Below are 25642 nucleotides of genomic sequence, written 5' to 3' on the forward strand. Positions count from 1 at the left end.
TATATATATACTTGGAAATATTGCCTGAGCTTGAAAGTAAGTTAATAACTTATTTATTGACTCATTAACTTAAATTTACTCATTTATTTTCTCTTTTAAAATATCTTCATACCCATTGAAGGGTGAACAATGTTTCCTTGTAGTTTCAAATTTTGTTTTCTCAACAAGCCAAAGAGTTTTTGCATATCCTCAGCAGTTGTTGCATTGCAGCTATGCAAATTGCTTGGCCTCTCTTGTCGGCCAGTTTCCTTTTATCTTCAAAAGTTCAAACTTTATTCCTGTGGTTGCTGCTTGTTCTGACTCTAAAGCCTCACCACCAACAGCCTAGATTATTCAGATACTTGTTTTTCTCTGATGAATGAAATTGTTTGTCTTTGTTCGGGTCATGATAATGTTATCTTTAATTTTAGATAATACTAAACATAAATTGGACAATAAAGTAAAAACAGAAGAAATACATCAGACGACAAATTTACAGCAATGTACCATAATGCTGGATACTATGCAATGAGTCTGGTCTGTCTTCTTTGTTTCATTCCAGTCATTGACTTAAATTAACACTGGCCCTTATGGCCCATAATCCCAGTGGGCCCACTGAGATTTTTTCTGCTTCTCCTGGTTAGCTTCTCTGAGACTGCTCAGAATATGCACAGAAAATTATTTTGACCTCAAATAGTAGACTCTCTGAGTAAAGATCAAGCTATTTTATTTGATCAGAACTAGTATTATGCTTAGTTGACTCACATGCTTTCTTTATTCCTGTAATGCTTTTAGCAGTATTTCGAATTTGCCTCTTGGTTTTACTTGTCCTTTATTCACAATAGCGAGTTAACAGTTGGTGTAGAAATTGTTTTATAATCACTGTTCATTCTTTATACACAACTCAGGTTTTTTATTTATTTTTCAGATATTTTATGCGGATCTAAATCATCCCGATATGTATCAACAAATGACTTATAGGGGACAACATGGGGGGAATTTGTAATTAATATTCTAAATGAAATGAAACCGTATCTTTATGTGAGACTAAATATACAGATTTAGATGAGTTCTGTGTTCGTACAGCCAATTTTAAACGCATGCTGCTTTCTAATAGGTCAGAAACAACCAAATGCGTCAATATCATATGCTAATTATATTGCTGGTGCTTCATAGTTGCCAACTGTATTGTAACAGAAATCTGTCAAGTCTGACCTCTTGCAGTCACATTAACAGATGCACAGCTGCATTGGGTTAATTTGGCAAACGATACGATCAGCTTGTCAGAGGAATCAAACTAATTGCACAGTTGAATAAATAAAAAAAAGAAAATAACTCTTCAGAGCATCAAACACCACGATTTATAATTAGCTTCAACATCCAATCTTTTTTTATGCTTCTGTAAAAAGCAAACAAACCACGAACTCAGTTTAAAACAGCGATTGAACTGCACTGAATCATCCGCGCGGCTTCTGATTAAAGTCAAGTTGTTTCCAACTACTCCCATCCAGCTTCATTATAATTTTACAGTAATCCAATGCAGCCTATTTGTTAGATTTTTGTGGCAGAGCAGCATCATGTTGTGAGAAAATTGTAAAAGGACTTGCACACAGTTTGAGATGTTGATGTAACTTCTTATTTCTGAATTAGTTTTGTGGGAGTAAGAGTGGAGTTAAAAACATTTAATGAGTTTAAAACAAGTAAACTTATCACATGCAGACCAACTGACAGAGCCTCTGGCTCAGAACAAATTATTTGGAGATGGGACTTCACCCAGGACATCCATTACTATGTAACTACTTTGAAATTTGACTTATTTTGCAATCATTTTTTAAAGAAAGTACATATATTTTTAATCTTCCCTTCTTCCCCATCATTTCAGATCCATGCTTTGTGATTTCTTTCATTTGACGTCTTAGAACCGGTTCATCAAAAATATAAATAACTTTTAAATATACTTTTATGGTTTCAGTGTATTACTCTGTAATAATTTTTAATTTGTGCAGAAAATTGACATCACCATTCAAAACGTCTCCTTCTGTTTGCTGATTGGTTCAGTAGAAAATCTACCGGAGAAAATCCGAGTGAAAAGGAGAAAGCCCCAACATTACTGTAAGCAAGATTTTTTTGTCAAGCAGACTTTTACAGGAAGGCAATGGCCAGGCTAGCACCTTACTAAATAAATCCTAGTATTTGACTGGCTAACCTGCACAGCAACTCAGCTGTAGATTAGAATCACTTAGATGGGATTAACACTACTTTTCCATAGCACCTGTGAGAGGTTTTGATTTTAAAATATCTTCAGCACATGACCATGAAATACATTTATAAAAAAACAAATCTTTTCAATTAATACGTTTTTTTTTTTTTTTTTTTCTAAAGACACAGATAGATTAATTTATCTGATACATGCATCTAAAGTTTTGTAAACAGTTTCATATAAAAAAAGTTTTGGGTCATTTTAATTTATTGAATTGTGGCACGTTTGGCTTTCCGTACTTACTTATTTTAGGTTACTGCTTGTGTGATATGATTCTATTTGACGTCTAAATACCATGGAGAGAATCTTCCTCAAGAAGAACTGCTTCAAATACAACTTTGCATCTTCCAAAGGAGGTAGTAACATCAATATACAAATACACAGTGAAGGTATTAATGTTTACCAGCCTCGAAACGTTACGTCTGAGTTTTCAGGTACGTCTAAGTTTTCTAGCAACATTAGAGCCGAGGAAACAGATGTGGGAGGCCCGCTGTCAGTCTAGTTAAAACCAGCCCCCTTTTTGAGCTGCATAGGAAGACAATGACCAGGCTAGCCGTCTGTAGATAAACGTGGAAATAGAGAGAGAACTGTATTTATTCTGCTTTCCGTTTAACTCAGAAGTCGGAACTCAGATGATTGACGTCAGACTTATTTTTCTGTGTGTATTACCGCCACCTACTTGTATGGAGTGTGGCTCAACATGTCAATTTTATTATTATTACATGTATTTTTTTTTTTATATTATCCTATTCATTAATTAACATTAATTAACCCTCCGAAAATCCCAGTCCAGAACCAACAAACAACAAAAAACAATTAAAATGTGAATGCTTTTACTAATTGAATTTTCTTGCAGTACATTTATTAAATTAATGTATTCTTTAATTTCTCCTGAATTTCTCCAACATTAATTTGCTTTGTATCTCATATTTCCTACACAATAAAATTGCTTTTCCTTTTTTCTCATTTCCTCCAAAACACTGACAGTTTCCTGTAATATGTTGCTCTATTCTGAATAATGAGCTGTTAAATGCAGTATGTACAAATCTTACTCTTGTTAATAGTTGCTCCTCTCTTCTGTTTCTCCTTCCTCTCATCCCTCACTTTCTTTTGAATTCTATACCATCTTCTTTTGTTATCTTCCTCCCACTCTTTCTGCCACCTTTCCCTCACTTTTTGTTTTTGACGTCAGCTTTGCGGTAACTGTTCTATTTAAATCGTTGGAATTTCAACATGCTAACACTCATAGACATTGTTTGCTGTGCCTCTTACAAGCATCATTTTAAGATTTACTCTCCTTAAGCAAACACCACTTTTAATTTGCTTAGTTTTGAGTTGCATACCCTATTGATTTTAGATGCACGCTTGCATACGTGGCTTGTAAAAAATCATGTTTCCAGAGCAGAAGAACAGATTGAAACTATGTGTTTTCCTGTCTGCAGAGCACGGAACATTTTATACTTAGCTGGAGCATCTTAATACACTCAAAGTCAGAAGTTGCATCAGCAGAAACCATTTCTGTGTTTGAGATTGGAGCTGTGGGGGGTTTTCCCCCCACTGCAGCAAGGAGAATTGGGAAGATAAAATAAATAAGTGGTTTTATGTAACTTAAAATAATTAGGAATATGTTTTTTTTTTTTTTTTTATTATTACAGACAGCCATGTTTCTATCATGAGGCTGGGACAATTAACAAGATTTACCCTCCATCCCTTCTGTGCGTCTCCCCTTTTAATTTCAGAGGTGTGTCCTAGTGAAGCATGATGGAGATTAACGCCAATATGACAAATGTCTGAGGGACTGAATGTTGGCACTTTAACAGATCAACTGGAGCCTTTAAAGTAATGTGATGTCTGGAAAGGACCTCTGTGGCACTTCACTGCTGCTGGTCTGCAGTCATCATACACTCCTTCACAGTGACCTGCTTGATCTGTTTTGCAGGTGATACTCATGTTGACGAAATACTACGACTTCAACTCTGGCAGAGTAACAGAGAGTTCTTTGTGGAGGTAAGCTTTTCTGTCTATTTTCAACATTAATAGTGCTTACATATCAGAAAAAATTAATGGTGCAATTATAGCATTTGTAGCTTATTAGTATAGATTTGACATTAAAAATTGTTTCTGACATAAAATGTTTGCACTCTGCTAAATGTTCAGTTGTAGTTCGATATCTGAATTGTTGTAATGCTTATACATTTTTTTTCTTTTTGACGCCTTCACTCTTAATAATAATAATAATATAATCAACATAAAGTATGCTCTAAGTATTTTGGAAAAGTTTCAATATCCCTTGAACTTTTTCACGTTTGCAACTACATTTTAATGTAATTTTTGTAGAAGTCACCTACATTTTAAGTAAAGAAAGAAAGGAAGGAAGAAAGCATGGTAATTTATATTACAAGACAATGACAATAAATAAATAAATAAATAAATAAATAAATAAATAAATAAATCTATGAAAAAAACACAACCATGCAACAATTAAATATGTTCTTGTGTACTGTTTTTTTCTCTAAACTCAATAAGTTTGAGTTCAACATTTTAGCAATTTCAGCTTTCAAGCAAATTCATTCTTGGATTCTAGACATTTTATGCAACAAATATTGGAGTAAGAGGAAATTTGATATACATTTTTCCCATTTATGACACATGGGTTATATTTGTTCATTTTGAGCACTAAAAAGTCTCGTTTTGTTTAGCAGATTGCCTCAGGATGTTTGTTGCTGTAATTTTCTGCTTGCTTGATGTGCCTAACGATCCCATCAGCATCATAACTATTAAAGCCCCTGTTGTCCTTTAGCCACCACTCAAACCTATTTACTTTGACCTGTAATTCAATTATAGGTCAACCGATTATGGGACCACGTATGAAAAACTTAATGAGAAAGTGGGCACCAAGAGCATACTGAGCTACCTGTATGTGAGTCCAAACAACAAAAGGAAGGTGAGTTTCTGTCTGTGTGCCATGTCAAAATCCTGCCTGCACTGAATAAATTTACAGGCAGAGTGTCTTTTGCACAACATTGCGATAATGCACAAGCGGGCTGCGTGTATCTATCCAAGCTGTGGAGCAAACAAGCACATTTATTCCCTGTGGGAAAAAAAATGTTGTCAAAGTAGGCTGCTGATTTCACCATCTCCTTTCTTGTCTCAGATCATGTTACTAACTGACCCAGAGGTGGAGAGCAGCCTGCTCATTAGCCTTGACGAGGGGGCGTCCTATCAGAAACACAGCTTAGGCTTTGATATTCTCAGCTTGCTTTTCCACCCGGAGCAAGAAGACTGGATCCTGGCTTACAGCCATGACCAAAAGGTAATGTGTAGGTGTCTACTCGTGTTTAGCGTGAACAAATCAGAACGAAAACTGAAAATGTGAAAGAAAAGTGCCCTTGTGAGAACATGTCAGTCGAAGTGTTTGGGTTGCTTACCTTTTACACTCCTTTTGCAGCTTTGTTTGAGAGCTTCATTTTATTGTAGTCTCTGTAAGTTTACAAAAAAAAAAAAAAAACATCTTTATTAAATAAAACAAAATACATGTTGCTGTTTAGCTTTATTTGGGAACTTTGATCCCGACAAAAACAATTGTTTTGCTGAGACTTTTATACTGACACAATACGTTGCAAAATTACTTGCACTCGGTGATATTTTTTAAATAAACACAAAGTTCAACTTATATCTGCAGTTTATTGGGATATTATATGACACAGCTAGTCATAGTAGCAAATATTTATGGAGGTGAAGACAAAATTCTGGGTAGTTCGCAATAATATTTTACACGTAAAAATTTGAAAGTGTCAAACGGCAGATTTTAAAGTCTCACTACTGGATTTTTACCAATTCAACATATAAATCTGTTTTTATTTAGACAATTTCATTGTAGCTCTGACTTTATATTTATGACCATTGTTCAGTGAACCTTCCCCTGACTCAAATCTTTTGTAGGCTTCATCAGATTAAATTTTTCCAGGACTGCATTGTATCTTGCTCCATTCATATTCCCATTTACTGGGACTCCACAATATATTGCATAAATGTTTTTGTTAGATTCTCAGAGTCTGCAATATTCATAACACAACAGAATACAATTATTAAAATGTTTTGCAGGTGTTATGAACCCACACCTTGCATACACGTGTAATATTTGGCCCAATCTAGGCATCTAATGCCATGATGACAATGCCCAAATTACTAAGGGTTAAATGAAGTCTTGGAATCACAAATTAGTTACAAATTACTTAAATTATGAAAGAAATTGGTTTCTCTGGATTTTCAGATTTAAATTGGGAAAAAACTGTAAAAAAAAAAAAAGAAATCCTCCTACTTCACAATTATGCAATACTTTGTTGGTCTTTCATGTAAATCNCCCCCCCCAAATATATTGAAATTCATTCTTGTAATGAAATGTGAAAGGTAATATAAATATATTTGCAAGGCACTGTGTCAGTATGTTAAATGGGCAGTTTTATGATTTTTGAGCGTTACATCATGTTACAATGTCATTCCCTCCTTACACCTGGAGTGTTGCTTTGATTCTTTCATGCATTTTTGAGAAATCCTTGAATCTCTGGCAACTATTCAAGCTCCTCCTTTGAGCTGCAGTCTCCAAGTTTCTGAGCTTCTTCCCCAATCAGCTCCTTCAGACTAGCCAGCACCAATTAGGAAACACCTGGGGTAAACTGCGCATCTGCTGAGGTCATAATGCAAGCTGCTTCTAGTGCAATTCTGGTAAAAAACACTGTTAAGGGTTAATAGAGGAGTGACTTATGACTTTTAGAAGGTCTTTGAAAGAGCAGGAGTTTTTAAAGAGACAGAGGCCCAATTTCAACGCGCCCCCGTCCAAAAATCCCTAAGCTCAACACGCATACACACATCTGTGAACGCAATACACAGCATCCATTACCATGTGCAAGAACCCTGCCATCTGCTCCACTCAGCAGCAGGGATACCAAACCCAGTCCTTCTCAGCTTGCTACCAGAAGACTTGATTTTCAGAGAGAGGAACAGACAAGGTCTGAGAAGTGAGATAAATGGTGGAGTAGGGAAGATGAAAAGCCTCGCAAAGAGTGATCAGTGGGTCAAAATAAAGACGCTTAGGAGAAGTTTGCCTTCGGGCTATTCTGTATGTCTCTGTAAAGCTGTATCTCAATTGTTTTCTTTCTTTTATTCCTGCCAAAAGGAACAAAATGAACGTCAGCTTGGCTTCATTTTACATTTATTGATCGTCTGTCATGTTGTCTAAAAGTTGCGAGTTCTGAGATGGGTAAGAACGATGCTGCTGATCCCTCTGAAGCTCAGAGCTCAGGATGCGTGGCACTCAATCAGTGAAGCGAGATGACGCATCTTTAATGTTCTTGAGCACGAATAAAGTTGCTTCAAGAAGACAAACTGCAATGACGGTTAAAAGAGAGGTTTCACAGAGTTTTTAGATTACAACCCTGCTCAGACGCATTGTGAACGAGTCTCGTGTCTTGCTGTGAGAACAAATAGACTGTATTATCTTACTTTTTTTTTCTGAAAACCTGGCACTGAAGCATGACTTCACTTTACCTAAAACAAATAGATTTTCCTCCTGCTGCTGAATGTTATTCAAAATAACAGCATTTTGATTGCAAAAACTTCACAGAGTTGGCAGCTGCTCAATAATGCAATTGTAAATAAATCCAGAAATAATTCTGTTAGATATTCGGATGTGCTGATGCTGTATTTCATGTCATATTTATTTGTCAAAGGCATTCTCATTTTTTCAGCTCTATGTCTCCGTTGAGTTTGGGAAGAGATGGCAGCTTGTGCACGACAACGTCGTTCCCAACAGATTCTACTGGTGAGATCATCTGTCGGTCACTTAACAGTGGAATAGCGCAGTGTTGTTTTTTTGGAAAACTTCATTGACATTGTGAGCATCTCTGGTGTTTTTGTACACTGTTAGTGTTGCGGAAAAAGATCAGTTAGCATAATTTTTGTGGCAATAAATGTCATAAATTAGTTGAATTTAATCAAGGTAAAATATTTTTCACAATATTTGCACATTTTCTCCTTTTAGAAAATGATAAAATTACTATTTAAGATGAGTTGTGCTTCACAGATGAATAATATGTATTACGTGTCAATGTATATATTTCATTACACAGTGAAATAGATCAATGTTATTTATAAAGATACAAATTTCAAGAGCACACGCAGACTTTTCATAGAATATTTTCAACAGCCTTGCAATACATGAACAGCATGTTCAATTTAGTCATATCAAAATAGTATATGCTCTTTTCTTTTAATTCTTTATGAAGAGATGTAAATTGCTGCAGATTTTTAAATTTCTTGTCTGACAATTTTAGTGTTTTGCTCATCGAGATTTGTGTGTGACCTTGGATAATTGGACGACTTATTATTGGTTTTATAGTTATTAGCTGCAATGATTTTTAGGCTTCTCTGCTCCGTGTATTTTAAAAGTTACTGTTGCATTGCCATTGTTAGAGACACAACATGGAGTAAACACTGTGAAGCAAGCCGTGACCTTAGATCGACGGAAACCTTCAACCTAATTCAGGCAGCTTTTATTTGGATTTACCAAATTTTAGCATGACACACAAGCAATCAACTAAAATGGAATATAATAGCTGAGAAATTCACTCTGCCTGGTCCACAAAAACATTGCCACCTAAGAAAAGGAAAAGATAAAAAAAATATTTCCTTAGATGTTTTCTGTGCTTGATGCAAATCATGTGGGCCTTCCTAAGCAGACAAACACTTTGGCTGTTTAAGAAATGAAAAGCCACCCATTGCATCGGCTGGGGTTAAATAATGTGTCATCTGGAAGACAGCTCTCCATGCACATGCTTAGTTAAATGTGTTAAAGGTGGCACTTTTTCTTTAGCAAGACTTTATATATTTATATATGAAAACTGTAGACAATTAATTTTAATTTCAACTGAACACGTAAAGTAGAGCATGCAGAAAAAGCAAAAAAAAGCTTGTTTTATCGACTCATCCAAAACTCAAACATGATTTACAAAATCCCACTAACAAGCACCCTGTTTCCGAAACATGCTGCATAGCCAACACACACTCATTACGAGACATTGTAGCGGCGTGTGTTAGTTATTGGAGAACACTGTAACATTGTGAGGCTTTATTTAAGAGTGCAGGCTGCTGTTCACTGATAGAATTGGATGAAGTATTTGACAGAAAGTCCATTAAAAGAGATGGAGCTGTGAGGCAATTACAGAGTGCTGAGGGAAGCAGGATGGGAGCTTTTTATATTATAGTTCAGACACAGTATGGAAAATGAAAGAAACCCATCTTCTGTCACAACAGCTGCTATTAATACAACAAGTGGTCACTTCCGCTGCTTGGTGCTTAACGGCTACGATGAAGAATCTGTAGTTCAAGGGGAATGAAATGGCTAAGTACATCTTACAAAAAAGAAAAAGAGCAGAGCAGGTCAAACGTCCTTCAAGTCGGTGTCTAAAGATCAGGCCGTCGTATTATGACTCCTCAGGCAACAATAAAGAGCACTGCTGTGTCTCCTACAAGACGCCATGATGGAAAGGATCTTTGTTTGGTACATAACTTCTACACCGCTTCACTTTGTTTATGGGTTTCTCACAGCAGCAAAGATGATGATGAAGTGTTTTGTCCTATTGACAGCTTTAAAATCAAATTTATAAAAAAATAAAATAAAATACAGCCAGTATAGAGTAAATAATTCACAAGCTGAGAACCTTCTCCAGATAAATTAGATATTTAAATATAAGCAAACATTTTTCTTATTGCACCTTTTTTGTTTTTGTTTTGCTCCTTTAGCTTCTCTAGGTTTTATTCTACGTCTCAAAGATACGTCGACAGAATCCCGTTTTCTGTAGCTCAGTAACACTCACTCTCAGAGGAGACTGCCGATTTGATTATGTGTAAATAATAATAATGGCTTTGTCCTTTTGAGAACTAAGAGTGTTTTTGTTTCAATGTGAACTGCTTCAGCTGGGCAACTTTATGAAATTACAAATAAATGCACACATTAGTATTCCGGCCCACCCTGCAGATGTTTCTGACAAGGTAGTACACGCTGTTCTGTGATCCACTGCAGATGGCAGCTCCTGCTTGACATAAAGTCGTGGTGCTTGCACAGCTGATATGTGGGAGTAATTCATAGTTTTCCCCTAAGTTATTTAACTCGCGGCTGATTTAAAAACAACCTCGTTCCACTGAAAAATGTAGACGGGGCATTGACTTGTTTTGTGAGGCGCACTGTTTCTTCAGGAAACACGATACTCTCTACACAGCACAGACAACACTTTATTTAAGCAGGTTATTGATATTAATAACACTGCTTTGTATCATGTATCCAGCCAAAGATTATGAAGATAATGTGATATTTTAAATAATAATACAGTTCCTTGTGAAGCTATCCATGCCTTTCGAATTCAGTTTATTTCATTTGACTTTTATCTGATTGACCAAAATAACTAGTGAATGGATAAAATCTGAAGACTGTGGCATGCATGTGAATTCATTTAGTTTGATTAATTATGGTGTTAAAACGGTCCTGTCTTTGCCTAGAAGTAGATATCCTTTTGAAAATTTGTGCCAGAATTGAAGTTTGCAAATGGACTCCATCCAGTCTGACTAAGTAAAAATGTTAGTCTCTAGATGTGAAACGCTGGTAGGTACAAAATATTCTACAAAATATTCACTGAGAGAGATGAATATAAATTTAGAGCACACTTTTCTGATTACATTTTTTTAGACAATTTATAAACCACGTACAATTTTCCTCAGAAAATCACATACAATCCTGTTTTGACACATTTGTGATTAGAATGTGTGAAGAAAGTTGAATGAGTGGGAATACTTTTAAAACTCCCTGTATCTCACAAAGATGTTGATTTGTAACCACAAATCCAACGATTCTCAATGTTTCAGGTCTAGACTGGGTTTGGACAAAGACCAGGGGATGATCCACCTCGAGATCACCGTCTCAGATGGACGTGAGTCAAAAACAGAAGATCTTTCACCTCATGCAATTTGAGGAACAAAACCTGAACTACATCAATCCACTGATTTAATCAAAGACGAAAGAGGTTGAAGGAATGGATACTTTGGAAAGGTGGAGCTGCATCCATAGGGGTCTCATTGACTGGGAAGAAAGATAAAACATTTGTGGGTTAGGTTTGAGTCAGCTAATGATCAGGCCAACTTGTTACACCTCGAGTTGGTACCTGAGGAACAAGGACAGCTTTTGTTTTAAATAGTAAATGGAATCAACATTAGGAGTAAGGTAGGTTTACTACTATTTGTTAAAAGCAAATTTGAATTTCACAGATTTGGATAGTTTTATTGATAGACATTTGCTTTCAAAAGGTTTTATTTGGAATTCTATCCATCCATTTTCTTAGACCCTTGGTGGGCTTGGGAGGGCTGCTGGTGCCTATCTCCAGCTAATGTTCTGGGCAAGGGGTGGGGTCGCCCTGAACAGGTCACCAGTCTGTCGCAGGGCAACACAGAGACACACACAGGACAAACAACCATGCACACACACTCACACCTAGGGGCAATTTAGACAGACCAATTAACCTAACAGTCATGTTTTTGGACTGTGGGAGGAAACTGGAGTACCTGGAGAAAACCCACGCATGCACAGGGAGAACATGCAAACTCCATGCAGACAGACCAGGGCTGGGAATTGAACCCAGAACCTTCTTGCTGCAAGGCAGCAGCTCTACCAACTGCGCCACTGTGCAGCCCCTTTATTTGGTTGGAATTGTTTCGAGCAATTCTAAAAACTACAACTTAATATAAGCTTTTAGTAAATTACTAATACTTTTTTTGAAATGCAGCTAAATGACTTTGAAGAAGGAGTTACACACAATAAGTATTGACAATAAGGAAAAAATGTCCACACAGATGAATACGGGATGAAAGAAATGTTGTTTGGTGACTGATGTGTATTATTGTTCACAGAGATGGAACATTATTACCTCATATACGGGAATATGACACCTTCAAGTCTAACAAAAAAAATTAATTGTCTGTAGTTTATCCTCTATGTATTACTTAGTATCATGGGTATAAATGGTGAGAAACCTTGATTTTAGACTACAGAGGGTTGTTTTTTGTATTTCTTGCATTCTTAGCGATATTTTCTCCACTACCCACAGGGTCGCAGTACATAACTTGCAAACTTCAGAACTGCTCAGATGGAAACAAGGGCAAACCTTTCCCCGGATTTATAATCCCAAACTCCCTGGTGGTGCAGGATGAATACGTTTTCATCCAGGTGGGTTTTTACTGCAAGGTCTGGCTTCATTAAAAGACGATTAAAAGCTGTAAAATCAGTGCGTTCAACCGCATCTTAATGTACAGTCATGTTTTTCATTTACTAAAAGGCGGCATTATGCTGGCAAAGGAAGGGATGAAAATAAAATCACTGCCTTTTATTGCTGCAACTAAACTTAAGCATCACAATTAGAGACTAACGCAAGATTTTTATGGTGGGATTTATTTATTTTTAACAGAAGCTTTCAGTAATCAATGTATTTTTGTGTTTATTGTGATTGCCTAAAATATGTTGGGTATATTTCTCTTGAAGGTGTCAGTCAGTGGCCAGGCTGTCCATTATGTGTCATATAAAAGACATGCCTTTTACCCAATGAAGCTTCCCAAATACACCCTCCCTAAGGTAAAACTGCATCTAATATTTTCTTAAGATTCTTCACATTGTTATTTTCCAGACATGCCTTTAGCTACCCACAATCATGACATGTAATCTTAAAATCCATACAACAGATGTTGACTTGAAACATAAATCAAGTGAGCATCTTTCAGAATGCTAAAGAAACATTTTATTTTTCTTTTACGCCAATCTGCCTTTTGTCCCACGAGGCACAAACGCAGCTAGGTGGATTAGTGGTTTGGCAGTCGGGGTCAGAATAATCGGGCAACGTCAATGCTTTCAGAGTTGTCGCAGTAAAGTGTCAAAATGTCCACTCCAGTCTTGTAAATTGTGAAAACCTCCTTGAGAAGGGCACATATCGCCTTACATGTTTCACTCTATATTAAAATTTCAGTAAAACTAAATGAAGTCAGTCTTCATTTCTGGTGCACAGCGTTAGCCGCCCCCGGTCTAATTGCTGGGGAGTGATTTAAGAATTAACACATTACTGCTTCCCCTGTGTGACCACTGTTTGCTCACTGCTATTGTAGATTCCCAGACAGTTATCTTTTCAGTTGTATAAAATTAGTGCCATCCATTTAAAACAAAATCTCAAACCTTCCCTTGTTGTTCTCTCATATTTAGGACCTGCAGATAATCAGCACAGACGAAAACCAGGTGGTGGCAGCGATTCAAGACTGGCATCAGAATGAGTCGTACAACCTCTACATGTCTGACTACAGAGGACTGTTCTTCACTCTGATGCTGGAGGATGTTGTTAGCACCGGTGGTCCAGAGGACAATGTTATGATAGACCTCTATGAGGTAAGCAGTTACTGTGCTGTGAGGCTGCTGCTGTTATCTGACTGCTGGGTTTTGATCCTGACATGAGCTGAAGTAAGTTTATGTTTGCTGCAACTTGTATCATCATGTTATATTATATTCATTGTCAGGCCTCATTTAGGTTACTGGCTAAAAGACTATTATTTTATTTTACAGCAGTGTTTCTAATTTAGCCTATAAGCTACCTAATCTTGAAAACAGTTTGGCTTATGTTCTTGCAGATGGGAATTTTATATTGTTATAAATATATTTGACCTACTTATAAAAAAAATACACATCCATATGTTTCAAATGGTTTGTTAAAATATGTTTTGTTTGAAGAGTAAGAGAGGCCTTAGCACTGTCAATCACGCTTGTGTATGCGCTGCTCACACCCTCCCCCGCACTGTGTGTGCAAGCTAAAGATTACAGGTTTGCTGCAGCTGTGCTCACCATGGAGAAACCACCTAACATCACAGGGAAATTGTTCATCCATTGCCATCGGGAGCCATCCTTACAGAGAGAAAGGGGGTGGGTTTGAGCAGCGCATACACCAGTGTGATTAAAGAGCTAAAACAATCCACAAAGAGCAGGCAGAGGAACTAATTTTTCCACAGATTATCTGTCTCATATTATACTCTCAGGATATGGTGACAGTTTCAACAAATATGAAAAAATATATATATATTTTTATAAAAGTTATATACCTCAGCTTTAACACGAGCTCTAACTTGTGCCAGGAACATAAATCTGTGTTGACAGATCTACTATGAACTTGCAGGGATTCCACATGAATGCATCAATGCACATTATCCTCATCGTCATCCAACAGTGAAAGTATCATGTTGCTACAAACGCACACCTCAGATATCCCTCAGTGGTTGCTGAGACGACCTTGCCACACGTTTGGTTATGAAACAATGTTTTTATTCTCTTACAAAGATTTGGCAAAAAACTAAGGAGAACTGTGGACACAGTTGATGTCTGCTGTATGTTAAGTCTGCATCTTTGCACACAAGCACAAAGAAGAAGATATATCCTACGGCTCTGCCATATGTTGTTTTGATTTTACACAGCCATACAGATGGTCCAAAATAGTGCTCCATGTCAGAAAAGCTATCACTCTCAGACATCTCTCTCTCTCTCTTTTGCAAAATGAGGCCCTCAGCTTTACTTAAGTTTGAATATTTTAAAGCTTTTTTTAAGTTTTTTGGTTTTTTTATTTCTTCTTTTGTGTTATTTTTCTCCATTCCGCTTCATGCCTCTCATACACGCAGGTTGCCGGGATTAAAGGAGTGTTCCTGTCAAATAAAGTTGTTGAGAACCAAGTGAAAACTTATATCACGTACAACAAGGGCAGAGACTGGCATCTTCTTCAGGCTCCAACAACCGATCTCCAGGGAAACAAGGTCTATTGTGAGCAAGTAAGTGGGCCACTGACAGGAGGTAGATATACTTATTTGGATTTCCATTATCTGCTCTCAGAAGCATCACACTGTACCGTGCTGTATTCTGACGATGCTAAAGACAGTGAATATACCAAGATTATTAACACCATTGAGATATTTAGCCTTAAAAGTAATATGTTAATTTTAACAACAGCTTCCTCTAACTGGACATCTTATTGACATGTGTGAGTGACCCACCCAACGTCTCAACTTGAATCCGAGTCTTTCAATTAAGCTAAAAATTAGGGCGATGGTAAATAGGCCTTCCAAATTCAAAGAACTGGAGCTTATCAATAAAAAAAACCCTCCAAAATATCAGTGAATAAATATAAAAACTTACTTAATAAATTAATAAATATACTTATTAAAACCTTGATTATTAAAACATTGACTGAGCATATGATAAACCTCTAAATATTTTCAATTAAAACTATTAATTTGCTTAATAACCTTCTTGTGTTTAGTTTATTTCAGATTATTAACAATTTATGTTCAGTTCATTTTCATATTCATGTACATTTTGATTATTTTAGAGAAAGAAAACCCTCATATGGAGTAAACATAGCCAACACTATCAGTAATTAATCATTCAAACAAACAATTATTTAAATCAATATAAATATACATATAAATTATTCTTAGAACTTTGTCGTAAACTTGATGTGGAACGAAACAGCAAAATAAGGCAAAGGCTTAGCTGGCAGCCATTAATCATCTGCTCCTCTCAAAGTTTTGCCTCCTGCCATTAGGGAGGAGTTTTACTTTTCCTAACCAGGCCAAGTCGAATGGATACTTGAGATCGTTTGTCCTATCACCTGATGGGTTTGCTAACAAACTTGTCTGTGCTCAATTTCTCAAAGGGAAACGCATGACAAGTATGTTTTTAGATTTTGTGGACATGTATTTATGGGTTTACTTTCCTGCACGAGTTTTCCTTTGTGAAGCATGTTTGAGCTGCCTGTTTTTGTAAACCAGCATCCCCTGTGGGGTTTTCAAGAATATTCTACACAGGTCATAAGAACTACTGTGTGTACCTGTTGTGGCATGAAAAATGATTTACTATCCACAGATTTATTCAGTTTTTTTGCTACTTGCCACATTTCAGTGTTTCAGGTCACATAAAAATCATTATCAAACAAATCTGAATTACTATTGAAAGCTGTGTTCAAGTGACAATTTTACTTGTTAAATTAAAAATGCACCCAAAAATTACATGGCATTATGCTAAACACAATAAATATGTCTGCCACAACTGGAAGGAACATTGCAACACCTGCCATTGTGACATATTTTACATTGATGTGGAGTAATTTTGTCCTACAGTTCTTTGCAGAATTGCTTTAATTAAGGTACATTGGAGGTTTCTGCACAAGCAGCAGGAGTGTTTCTTGGGTCATGTCACGGCCTCTCAATTGGATTTAAGTCCGGACTCTGACTTTGCTTCAAAACCATTGTTCTGCTACGTGAACTTGAGCTCAAGGCCATGAACTGATAAGTGAACTTTCTCCCATAGGATCTTAAGGTAGATGGAAAATTTTTATGACTATCAGGTTCTGAAGTTGCAAAAGTCGCCTTAGGCTATATTTGACTGTAGGTGTGTTCTTTTCAGAAATATTGGTTAGTTTCATAGAAGATGTGAGGGGACACATACACGCACACACACACACCTACGCATTTTGTCTCGTCAATGCACAGAATATGTTATGAAAAAAGCTTGGGTAACTTCAAGATGTTTTTGACGAAAGTGAAAAGAGCCTTTGTGTCATTTTTGATCTGGAAGGACTTTTTACATGTGCTCAGTTCTTCTTTCTTCTTTAATTATGAACACACATATTTACAAGAGCAAATGAAGTCTGCAGTGCTGTGGATGTTGTTCTGGTTTCTGGACTACTGAATTAGTAATTGATAAACTCTTAGATTCATTTTGGAAGATAACTGAGGTCTACTGGAGTCCTAAAGACTCAAGCAGGCTTTCTAGACTGATAGTCATTTCTATACTAAATGACTTTCATTCTCATCTGTTCTCAGAAACTATAAGAAATCTATACAGAGGCAAATACTTTGTATACATGGCCTGGATGATTAATTGACATCAAAGACTATAGTTTTTTTTTTTTTTTTGTGAAACATTTGACACCACAATATTTCCAAAAAAATCTTTTAACTTTTTATAATTGAACAAATGTTAAAATATTTGTAACGGAATCAGGTTTTCTTTTTGCACATTCTTAACTCCAACAAATTAATCTCCTCTGTTCGACAGCCATACTGCTCTTTGCATCTTCACCTTCATGTCTCGGAGAACCCTTACGCCTCAGGAAACATTGTCAGCAAAGACACGGCTCCAGGGGTTATAATAGCATCAGGTGAGATTTTATTTGCACAGGAATCTGCAAATGCATATTTGTGTTTACTCTCTGTCATAATGCTGGTCTTTGATCATATTCTCCGGCACTTGCAGTCAGATCTGTATTTTAGCTCCGTTCTCGTGCACTTTCCTCCCATGACAACACTTTAGGTGATAGCTGTCGCTCCCATACATCTGTTGTGTTCTTATCTCAACAAGAAGAATGACAGCAATCTGACTGCAACACGAAAATTGTTTTGGTGATACCTTTGAAATAATTTGGAGTATAAATAAATTATATTTTTTTATGCCTTTCTTTATTTAGGTGTGGTTGGTCCAGAATTAAGCAGTGTGAATGTCAGTATCTTCATCACATCTGATGCTGGAAATACCTGGAGAGAGGTACAATACAGTTTTGGGAGTTTTGGGTGACACATTTCTAAAATTCTTTTATGCCTCGAATGTCAATATAACAAGCGACCATGAACCTCCCTTAACGATCTATATGATACTGATGGAGGCTTATTAAAAATCATATAAATGGTTTTTAATAAGATTCTGCTGAGCTGCAGATATCGCAAATAGAATAAGAAAGTTTATCTGGACGGCCCTCGTAGTGGTTACAGATTTGTAACTACCTCCCTACCACCATATTATTGATGGAGTGACTTCAGTCCTTATTCTGTGTTAGGCAATTTTAGTCGATTGCAGAATAAAGCACTTTGTACTGATCACGAAATTATTTAATCTTCTGAAAGTGACTGAAATCCTCTTGAACTTTTTGAACATGCGTTTTTCAGCCCTGGTTATCTTCAGCAGGGCTTGGAAAGTTTATCGCCTCACACAATAACACTCAAAATACAGTGAAAACCATATTATTAAAAGTCAAGCTTATTTGTCCTGTCAAAGTCTTGACCTAAAACTAATACAGTATCTGGGAATAACTCTTCTTAGATACTCTCCATTAAATTTGACTGAGATTGAGCTTTTATTTATTTATTTTTTATTTATTATTTTAGTTAAATGTTTAATATACGGTAAAACTGTGCCACGATGTTCCACTGTAATGGCAGCAATTCAGGACCCTAAATGCAAATATCAGACGTACTTTTTGGATTTTTAATTTCAGGGACGGTTACTGGTTGTGTTTTTCCTCCTTGAATCTTTTTACCCTTTTACCCCCACCGGAGCTGCTGTAGTCATAATGAGTTGGGCTCAGTATATTTTTGAACATTTTTTAAATTAAAAAGTAACCTATCTCTAGATGAATCTGAATAAAGAACAAAGACAACCTCGCTCAGACATTTATATGCCAGCTTTCGTTTTTTTTTTTTCTCCGTTTCAGCTTTTGGTGCTGCAGTCACATCTGCACAGAAATAGAGAGGCGAGGTTTGACAGCCAGCCTTGTGCATTCCTGATTTCTTAAAACAAATAAAACAAAGGGCGCAAACATATTTTTGCCACTGGCGTTAGACCCCAGAAATCAGCAGATACCAGTATTTGTATGACGTTTTTCACACTACGGAGGCTCTTGTGAAAACAGCAGCTTTGTGTTGTTCTTGTTTGCCGCGTATGTGAGAGCGTGCATCCATTCTTTTGTTTGAACTGTTGTATACCTTTTCAGAGTCTTGAACAATTTTCTCTGATGTGTTAAAGCAAAGGTGGCTGTGTGTGTGTGCGTGTGTGTGTGTGTGCAGGTTTTTCAGGAAGAGTACAGCGTGTTTTTCCTGAATCAAGGAGGATCTCTAGTGGCCATCCGACATACACCTCTGCCAATTAGACACATTTGGTATGACTTTCCAAGGACGTTCCACGTCTTTTTAGAGAGCACATTCAATCTTTGAAACAAGGAGTGAGATTGCTTTTCTTGCAAAGCCTTTTCTGACTGAATTATACTCCATTTGTGGTGGGTCTCTCTCCCCCTCAGGCTGAGTTTTGATGAGGGCAGAAACTGGGACAAATATAGCTTCACCTCCTCTCCACTCTATGTTGATGGGGTGCTGGGGGAGCCTGGAGAGGACATCCTCATAATGACGTAAGATGTGGAAGGATTATGAGAAGATTATGTGTTTTCAATATGCTAATTAATGCAGAGGCTAATTATTTATTGCCCTGATGTCTTGGAAAACTCTGTCCCATATACTGGATGCTATGACCTTGTTTTTCTGACTTGCTTTTCCAGGATATTTGGTCATTTCAGCCATCGATCTGAATGGCAACTCCTCAAGATTGACTTCCGGCCTATATTTGAAAAACGATGCACATCTGAGGACTACGTGACATGGCAGCTAGACAATGAGGTAGGAAGGGTTTTTAATAGATGTCTTCACTTTGCTCTGCTATGTACAATAACATTTGATAGAAGCTGAGAGACTGTAAACCTTTGATGAAGATTTATGCACCAGTAAGTCTAAGGATCATATATATAGTTGCTAGAGATTAGTTATATAGTAGTTTCTAAAACTGACTCTGTTGCTCAGACTTTCTCACAAAGTAAGATATCTGTAGAGGAATCTATTTAAATAAATAATTTTAGATTTTCTAATGATTTTTTTTCCCCCCTAAAATTGCTCGAAGGTTCTTTATTATTTAAGATTAAAAAAAAGCACATCTGAAATTTTGCTCACACATCTCTGGAAGTTTATGCAAGGAGGAGGAAGAGGAGGAGATGAAGGGTTCGCTGGCAGCTGAGAATATGTGCTAATGGGAAGCAACTTTTCTCACCTCCTGTTTGTTTATTAAAAAATTCCAAATTTAGATTTTAGTTGAGCATGTTCAGTGTTGAAATGTTCAATTATTAAGGTGCTGGAGATAAGCCATATTGGTTGCACGTTATTCACTGTTAAAATTAGTAATAAAACCAAATAAGGCAGACAAATGAGGATGAGCATTCCTCAGGTCAAAAGGAAAATATTCAGATTGATTACATTTCTATTTTTACTTGCATATTCTCAAAAGAGTAATCACAAAACACTTTGCGAAGATCACAAACTATGCTGAATCAGTTTTCCATTTTGTACCCTAATTTTGCTTCAAATTACCTCCCATGTACCAAAACCAACAGATGAATGAACTGTAGTGATAAATATTCTTTAAAAAAATGCTTTAAATCTCCCATTTGTCTTTTTAATGGTTTTTTATTTTGTAAAGAATACATTTTGCACCCTATTTCTATTATTTGTGGTTCTCTTCCTTGCTAGTTCTTTCAGCTTTAATAACATATGAGATTTAATGACATATGGTGGATAGAAAGTGACACATGGTCAACATGAAACATTTGGAGTTTGTCAGGTTTTTTTCTGCACAAGTACCTGCGATTAGCTTAGCAAAATACACTCAAAACGGCTGGTTTAAAACCACATCAATTTGGGTCTTTTTGCTAACGTGGTTCTTGTTATATAAAGACAGATGGAGCCCTAACAACCCAACGTAACAGGTCGGGTTGTTAGGGCTGCGCAGGATTGCACATCTGTTGGCTAGCAACAAGAAAGCTTTTCTGCATTTTCTTCTGGAGCAAACATGGGTAGTAGGGGTTGTGTAATAGGTTTTGACCCACCATACTTTTTGCAACCCCAGAAAATATGCTACTAAGCATTAAACGGTCCGTCATGGCCAGACTGATGTTGCAAGTCACATGCTTCCAGGATGTTCGATTTTGCACAGATCTTTCAAAGTCCACAAGAAATCCTTCCTCAGTTCATGATTGAGTTAAAACTACCCAACATCTGTCTCGACAAGATAAACCCAACATTTGAGTGAAATATATAACCCAGCTATTTTTTGTCTATCTTTGCTAAGTTAATAATGTCAGCCAGAAAATCAGACTACTCTCCATGTATGATGCAAACCGTTAGACTTTCTACTGCCTGTGCCAGAATACTACAAAATGCAAGCTTCAAAAAGATCAGCCAGTGATTAATCTTAAAGAATCACTATGGTTTATCTGCACAATGAAGAATAAGATCCTATAAAACAAAGGGGCGAAGAAGATACTTTTATGATGCATTATTTATCACAGGGGGAAGTGTGCATCATGGGAATGAAGAGAATCTTCCAAAAACTGAGAGCAAATGTTCGATGTGTCAAGGCCAGAGATCAGTATATTTCTCAGATGTCAGACTCCTGCGCGTGCACAGAGGCAGATTTTGAGTGGTGAGTTACCCCTTTGCAGCTACTCTTTTCACTTCATTAAGTCAAATTCTCAACACTTCATAAGTCTCCAGAGGCAGAATGTGTGAAGCAAAAACAGACACAAGAAGAAGAGAGTTTAGAAGGATGTGTTACAATTCAGAAAGTTTTCTAAAGTAAAACACAAATATGTATGTATGTACGTATGTATGTATGTATGGATGGATGGATGGATGGATGGATGGATGGATGGATGGATGGATGGATGGATGGATGGATGGATGGATGGATGGATGGATGGATGGATGGATGNGGATGGATGGATGGATGGATGGATGGATGGATGGATGGATGGATGGATGGATGGATGGATGGATGGATGGATGGATGGATGGATGGATGGATGGACAGGTGACTCTTGAATCTGACATTATTTTTAAGGAATAATTTGGAAGCTGTAATTTCCTGGAGTTACCCAGATTGAAGATGACCTACTTTTCTCTCAATGTCTAACAAGTGCTGTTTCATTTCCTGTACACTACTTCAGTCAGCTCCACACTTTCTTTTATCTTTATGTCTGTAAGTAATATGCAGTATTTTAAGCTTAACATCAATTTATGACTGAAAGCTTCTCTGCTGCTCTGCTTGTGATTCCCTCATCCTGATGAAAGAAACATGAAAGATCTGTAAGACATTATAGGGTGTAATTATAATTTTTGTAAACACAAACAATGATTTCTCTGCTTCTGAAGTGTGATTCATAAAACATCAAACCTCAGCCAGCTGTTGTTGTGTAGGAACTTTTCACACACCAATCATTTTTTCTCTGGTTTTGAAATTATTGATTCCATCTTGACTAAATATTTCTGCTTGAACTTTAAAATAAATATTTAGTAGCCCTGATAATGCCCCAGTGTGCCTTTTTCTCTTGACTTAAAACAGTGACTATGGGTTTGAGAGGCAAGTCGATGGGAGCTGCACTTCAGCTTTTTGGTTCGTTCCTTCAGCATCAACTCGAGACTGCATTACGGGGGACAGCTTCTTCAACACAACAGGGTACGTTTAGTTCAGATGTGCTGACACAAACCAGAAGGCACAAGCTGTGAAAATGCAGCTTTGAAAAAGTGTGGAAGAAAAGTAGAAAATTGTTCAAATGGTTGGTCGCACACTGTGCACTATGGATACATTTTTTTAAAAGCCAAAGAAAAGCATAAAATGACCAGAGATACAATAGTGAAGGAATAAAAGAAAACATTAGAATAAATAATAAGGTTTACAACCTGTGAGGTAGATTTTCATGTACTGCTGCTGCTTTTAACAAAAAAAGATTTTTGGAACGCATAGAACAGATGTACTTATATTTTGCAGGGTGAAAATGATTTGCTTTTTAAGCTCATAAGTTGATTAAGTTTAAAAAATTATAATTTTTTTCTTTAATTAAAAATATGTCTTTGGGCTAGTTACCTATTTGCACATCTACATTTTTTGTAATGGTTACACATGTCGAGTATGATGGTGCATTTTAGTACTTTTAGTAAGCTAAATAATTTCTGCTCAAGTATAATGACAAATTAAAAATTCTTATTTGTCTTAGAATGTGCAGATACTTTGTGTTGGATCGTACTCTAGAAAGAACGTAGTCATGATAAATATTTTGTAATACTGCCATTCCTTCTTGTCATTGATCCATCACATGGATGGCAATGGTCCACAATAAGATCTAATACCATGTCTTCACCATGACCACATTTAGAAAGGATGTGGGGCCCCTCATCCTTTCTAAATGTGGGGTCACATTTAGCCTGAAGTGAACTCCGGTATGGTTTGAATGCATATGTGAATGCCTAGCAGACCAGAAATTGGTCCAAGAGCAGGAATCAGTGCAGGACATTCTGGGTTAAAACAACCAAAACAAACCTGTGTGTCCAGCACTAGAAGGAAAAATGTCTCGTTGTCTTTTACAAACAACAAACATGAAATCCTACAACCACTAAAATCTGACGTTATTCCATTTTTGTGTACATTTGGTGAAGAGGGAAGTTTTGCTCACATCTTCTAACCATGTTCTATGCTACATGACATATGGTCCCAGATACCTATGAGTTTAGAGCAGTGGTCCTCAACCTTTTTATTACCACGGACCGGTCAAGACTTGGAAAATTTTGCTGCGGCCCAGGGTTGGGGGGGGGAGTGAACCGTCAGATAAGGCTTCTGCATGTTGGTGTTCCCGCTAAATCCTGAATATATCCAATTTGCGTTGTCTTGGCCCTTTTATCTCAGCCTGTGGGGTTTTCCCTGACTGGGAACGAGAATACAACCAGTTGAATGTGACAGGTAGCCAATCAGAAAGTGCGGTGATGTAAGAACAGAGGGGAATCCCAAACAACTGACATATTGCGCAACTGTGAGTCCGGTGGACATCGGAGATGAAATGTGGAAATGTTTATTATTATATGTGAAGGTCATTATTATTCAATTAAAAATGTTAACTATGAAACAACATAGTCACCTCCAAATCATAGTACAGCAAATAGAGCGGCTGCTCCCGTCGTCTTTTATCTACCGCCTTTTCTTTTTGTTACGTCTTTTATCTCTTAAAATGACTCCACAAACTATCACTATTGCTTCTACATAGTCATCCGTGTTTGGTTATTCTAAATTCCCATATGCTATGTTGGGAGTTTTGTGGATTTTCTTCTGGAATCCCAATGTTCGTGAGTGGAATCGGTTCGTGTTGCTACTGCCTTGGAGACACGAACCGATCCAACCTGTTGTACTTTTATCAGCTCTGTGGTCACAGAGGTTTGGAGAATCGGCCGACAATTCTTAAATCTTTCCGTCTAAACCAGACTTAAGACTCACAAGCTCTACTCATCTCCTCTCGACCACTGCCCAAACGCTCTCTGACTCTGGTCGCTATGGTAACGTTTACATATCCCTTCAAAATAAGATACAGATACGCCACAAAAACGAACATTTTACTTTCGTGAAAATTTTAACTCACGATAATGACAAACGGGAGCCCTGAGCTTGTTTCTCTGCAACGAGACGGTCCCATCTGGGAGTGACGAGAGACAATGACACCCGAAGTGTTGCTTATATCCACAGTCTGCTTGGTCTCTACGTGGCGAAGCAGTTTGAGGCTTCATTGCCTCATTAGCAGCCGGTCGCCGCATGTTACGCAGAGCGGGCTTGTAATGTGGGACTCACCTACCGGTCCGGGATAAATCCATTCTCCTGTCTCTTCTCTGGGCCTTTTCCCCTTTGCAAAGAAACTTTCCAAAGACATCTGATCTGTTTCTTACTCATTTTGCTGCTTGTGGGCTCAGTGTTGGCGCGCAAGTAACCGAGAGAATCCGGTTAAAGGTTTTTCAAAATAAAAGATCCTCCAGACTCAATACAAAAAACGGAAATATTTAATTATTTCTTGCATGGCCCGGTACCAATTGGTCCACGGACCGGGGGTTGGGGACCACTGGTTTAGAGGTACTTCTACTGCATTTGGTTGACAAGATTCATTTCTTGTACAATGAGGTTTAAGTGGAAAATGTGAGTGTAATTTAATGTTGAAGTCTTTGGGAAAGATTTTCTGAAGTAATTTTCAGCCCATGTGGGTATATCAGCTCCTGATGAGTGACAGTTCGCCTGAGGGACTGACGAGCTCAGGTGTCAAGTTTGAGATTGTGTCCTTACTCCTGCTCTAAATATTCTTCCTGCTTTCATTTGTCATTTGAATATGCTCTAACACGAGCACCCAGGTGTCTGGCTGCTTGAAGGAATAATTTAAGCAACCAGAGGACAAGATATTCTTCAGAAATACTTCTGTTGAGATGTTATTAGCAGTTGGCCTCTGATCAGCAGTGAGTGACTCTCTCAGACTCTTTATTTTGTACGGATACAGATTAACTTTTCACAGACGATAACGGGCGCAATATGTAAATTGTGTTTCTAAACCTCTAATCTCAAAGATGTTAGAGAGCTTCATAAACATGCTATGTTAGAAACATTGAGAC

At 37.2% G+C, this 25642-nt stretch overlaps 1 protein-coding gene across 2 annotated transcripts in view; it reads left to right on the forward strand.

Moving 5' to 3' along the window:
* Positions 1–25642, forward strand: part of LOC103476778 (VPS10 domain-containing receptor SorCS1-like) — a 62088-nt gene that overhangs the window by 16121 nt on the left and 20325 nt on the right. Inside the window, exons 1-17 of one of the 2 annotated variants that reach the window (XM_008429351.2) lie at positions 2509–2595; positions 4179–4246; positions 5084–5183; positions 5394–5552; positions 7987–8060; positions 11156–11220; positions 12391–12509; positions 12822–12911; positions 13530–13709; positions 14984–15130; positions 17418–17520; positions 17827–17903; positions 19199–19290; positions 19429–19536; positions 19684–19801; positions 21520–21653; positions 22572–22685. In XM_008429351.2, the coding sequence (XP_008427573.1) occupies positions 4188–4246; positions 5084–5183; positions 5394–5552; positions 7987–8060; positions 11156–11220; positions 12391–12509; positions 12822–12911; positions 13530–13709; positions 14984–15130; positions 17418–17520; positions 17827–17903; positions 19199–19290; positions 19429–19536; positions 19684–19801; positions 21520–21653; positions 22572–22685 (1739 nt within the window). In that variant the 5' untranslated portion in view covers positions 2509–2595; positions 4179–4187. Of the gene's footprint in view, positions 1–2508; positions 2596–4178; positions 4247–5083; positions 5184–5393; positions 5553–7986; positions 8061–11155; positions 11221–12390; positions 12510–12821; positions 12912–13529; positions 13710–14983; positions 15131–17417; positions 17521–17826; positions 17904–19198; positions 19291–19428; positions 19537–19683; positions 19802–21519; positions 21654–22571; positions 22686–25642 lie in introns of those variants that run through there. The other variant, XM_008429350.2, reaches the window with a different exon arrangement.

The sequence above is a fragment of the Poecilia reticulata genome, linkage group LG15 (assembly GCF_000633615.1).
Source record: "Poecilia reticulata strain Guanapo linkage group LG15, Guppy_female_1.0+MT, whole genome shotgun sequence".
Taxonomy (NCBI): Eukaryota; Metazoa; Chordata; class Actinopteri; order Cyprinodontiformes; family Poeciliidae; genus Poecilia; species Poecilia reticulata.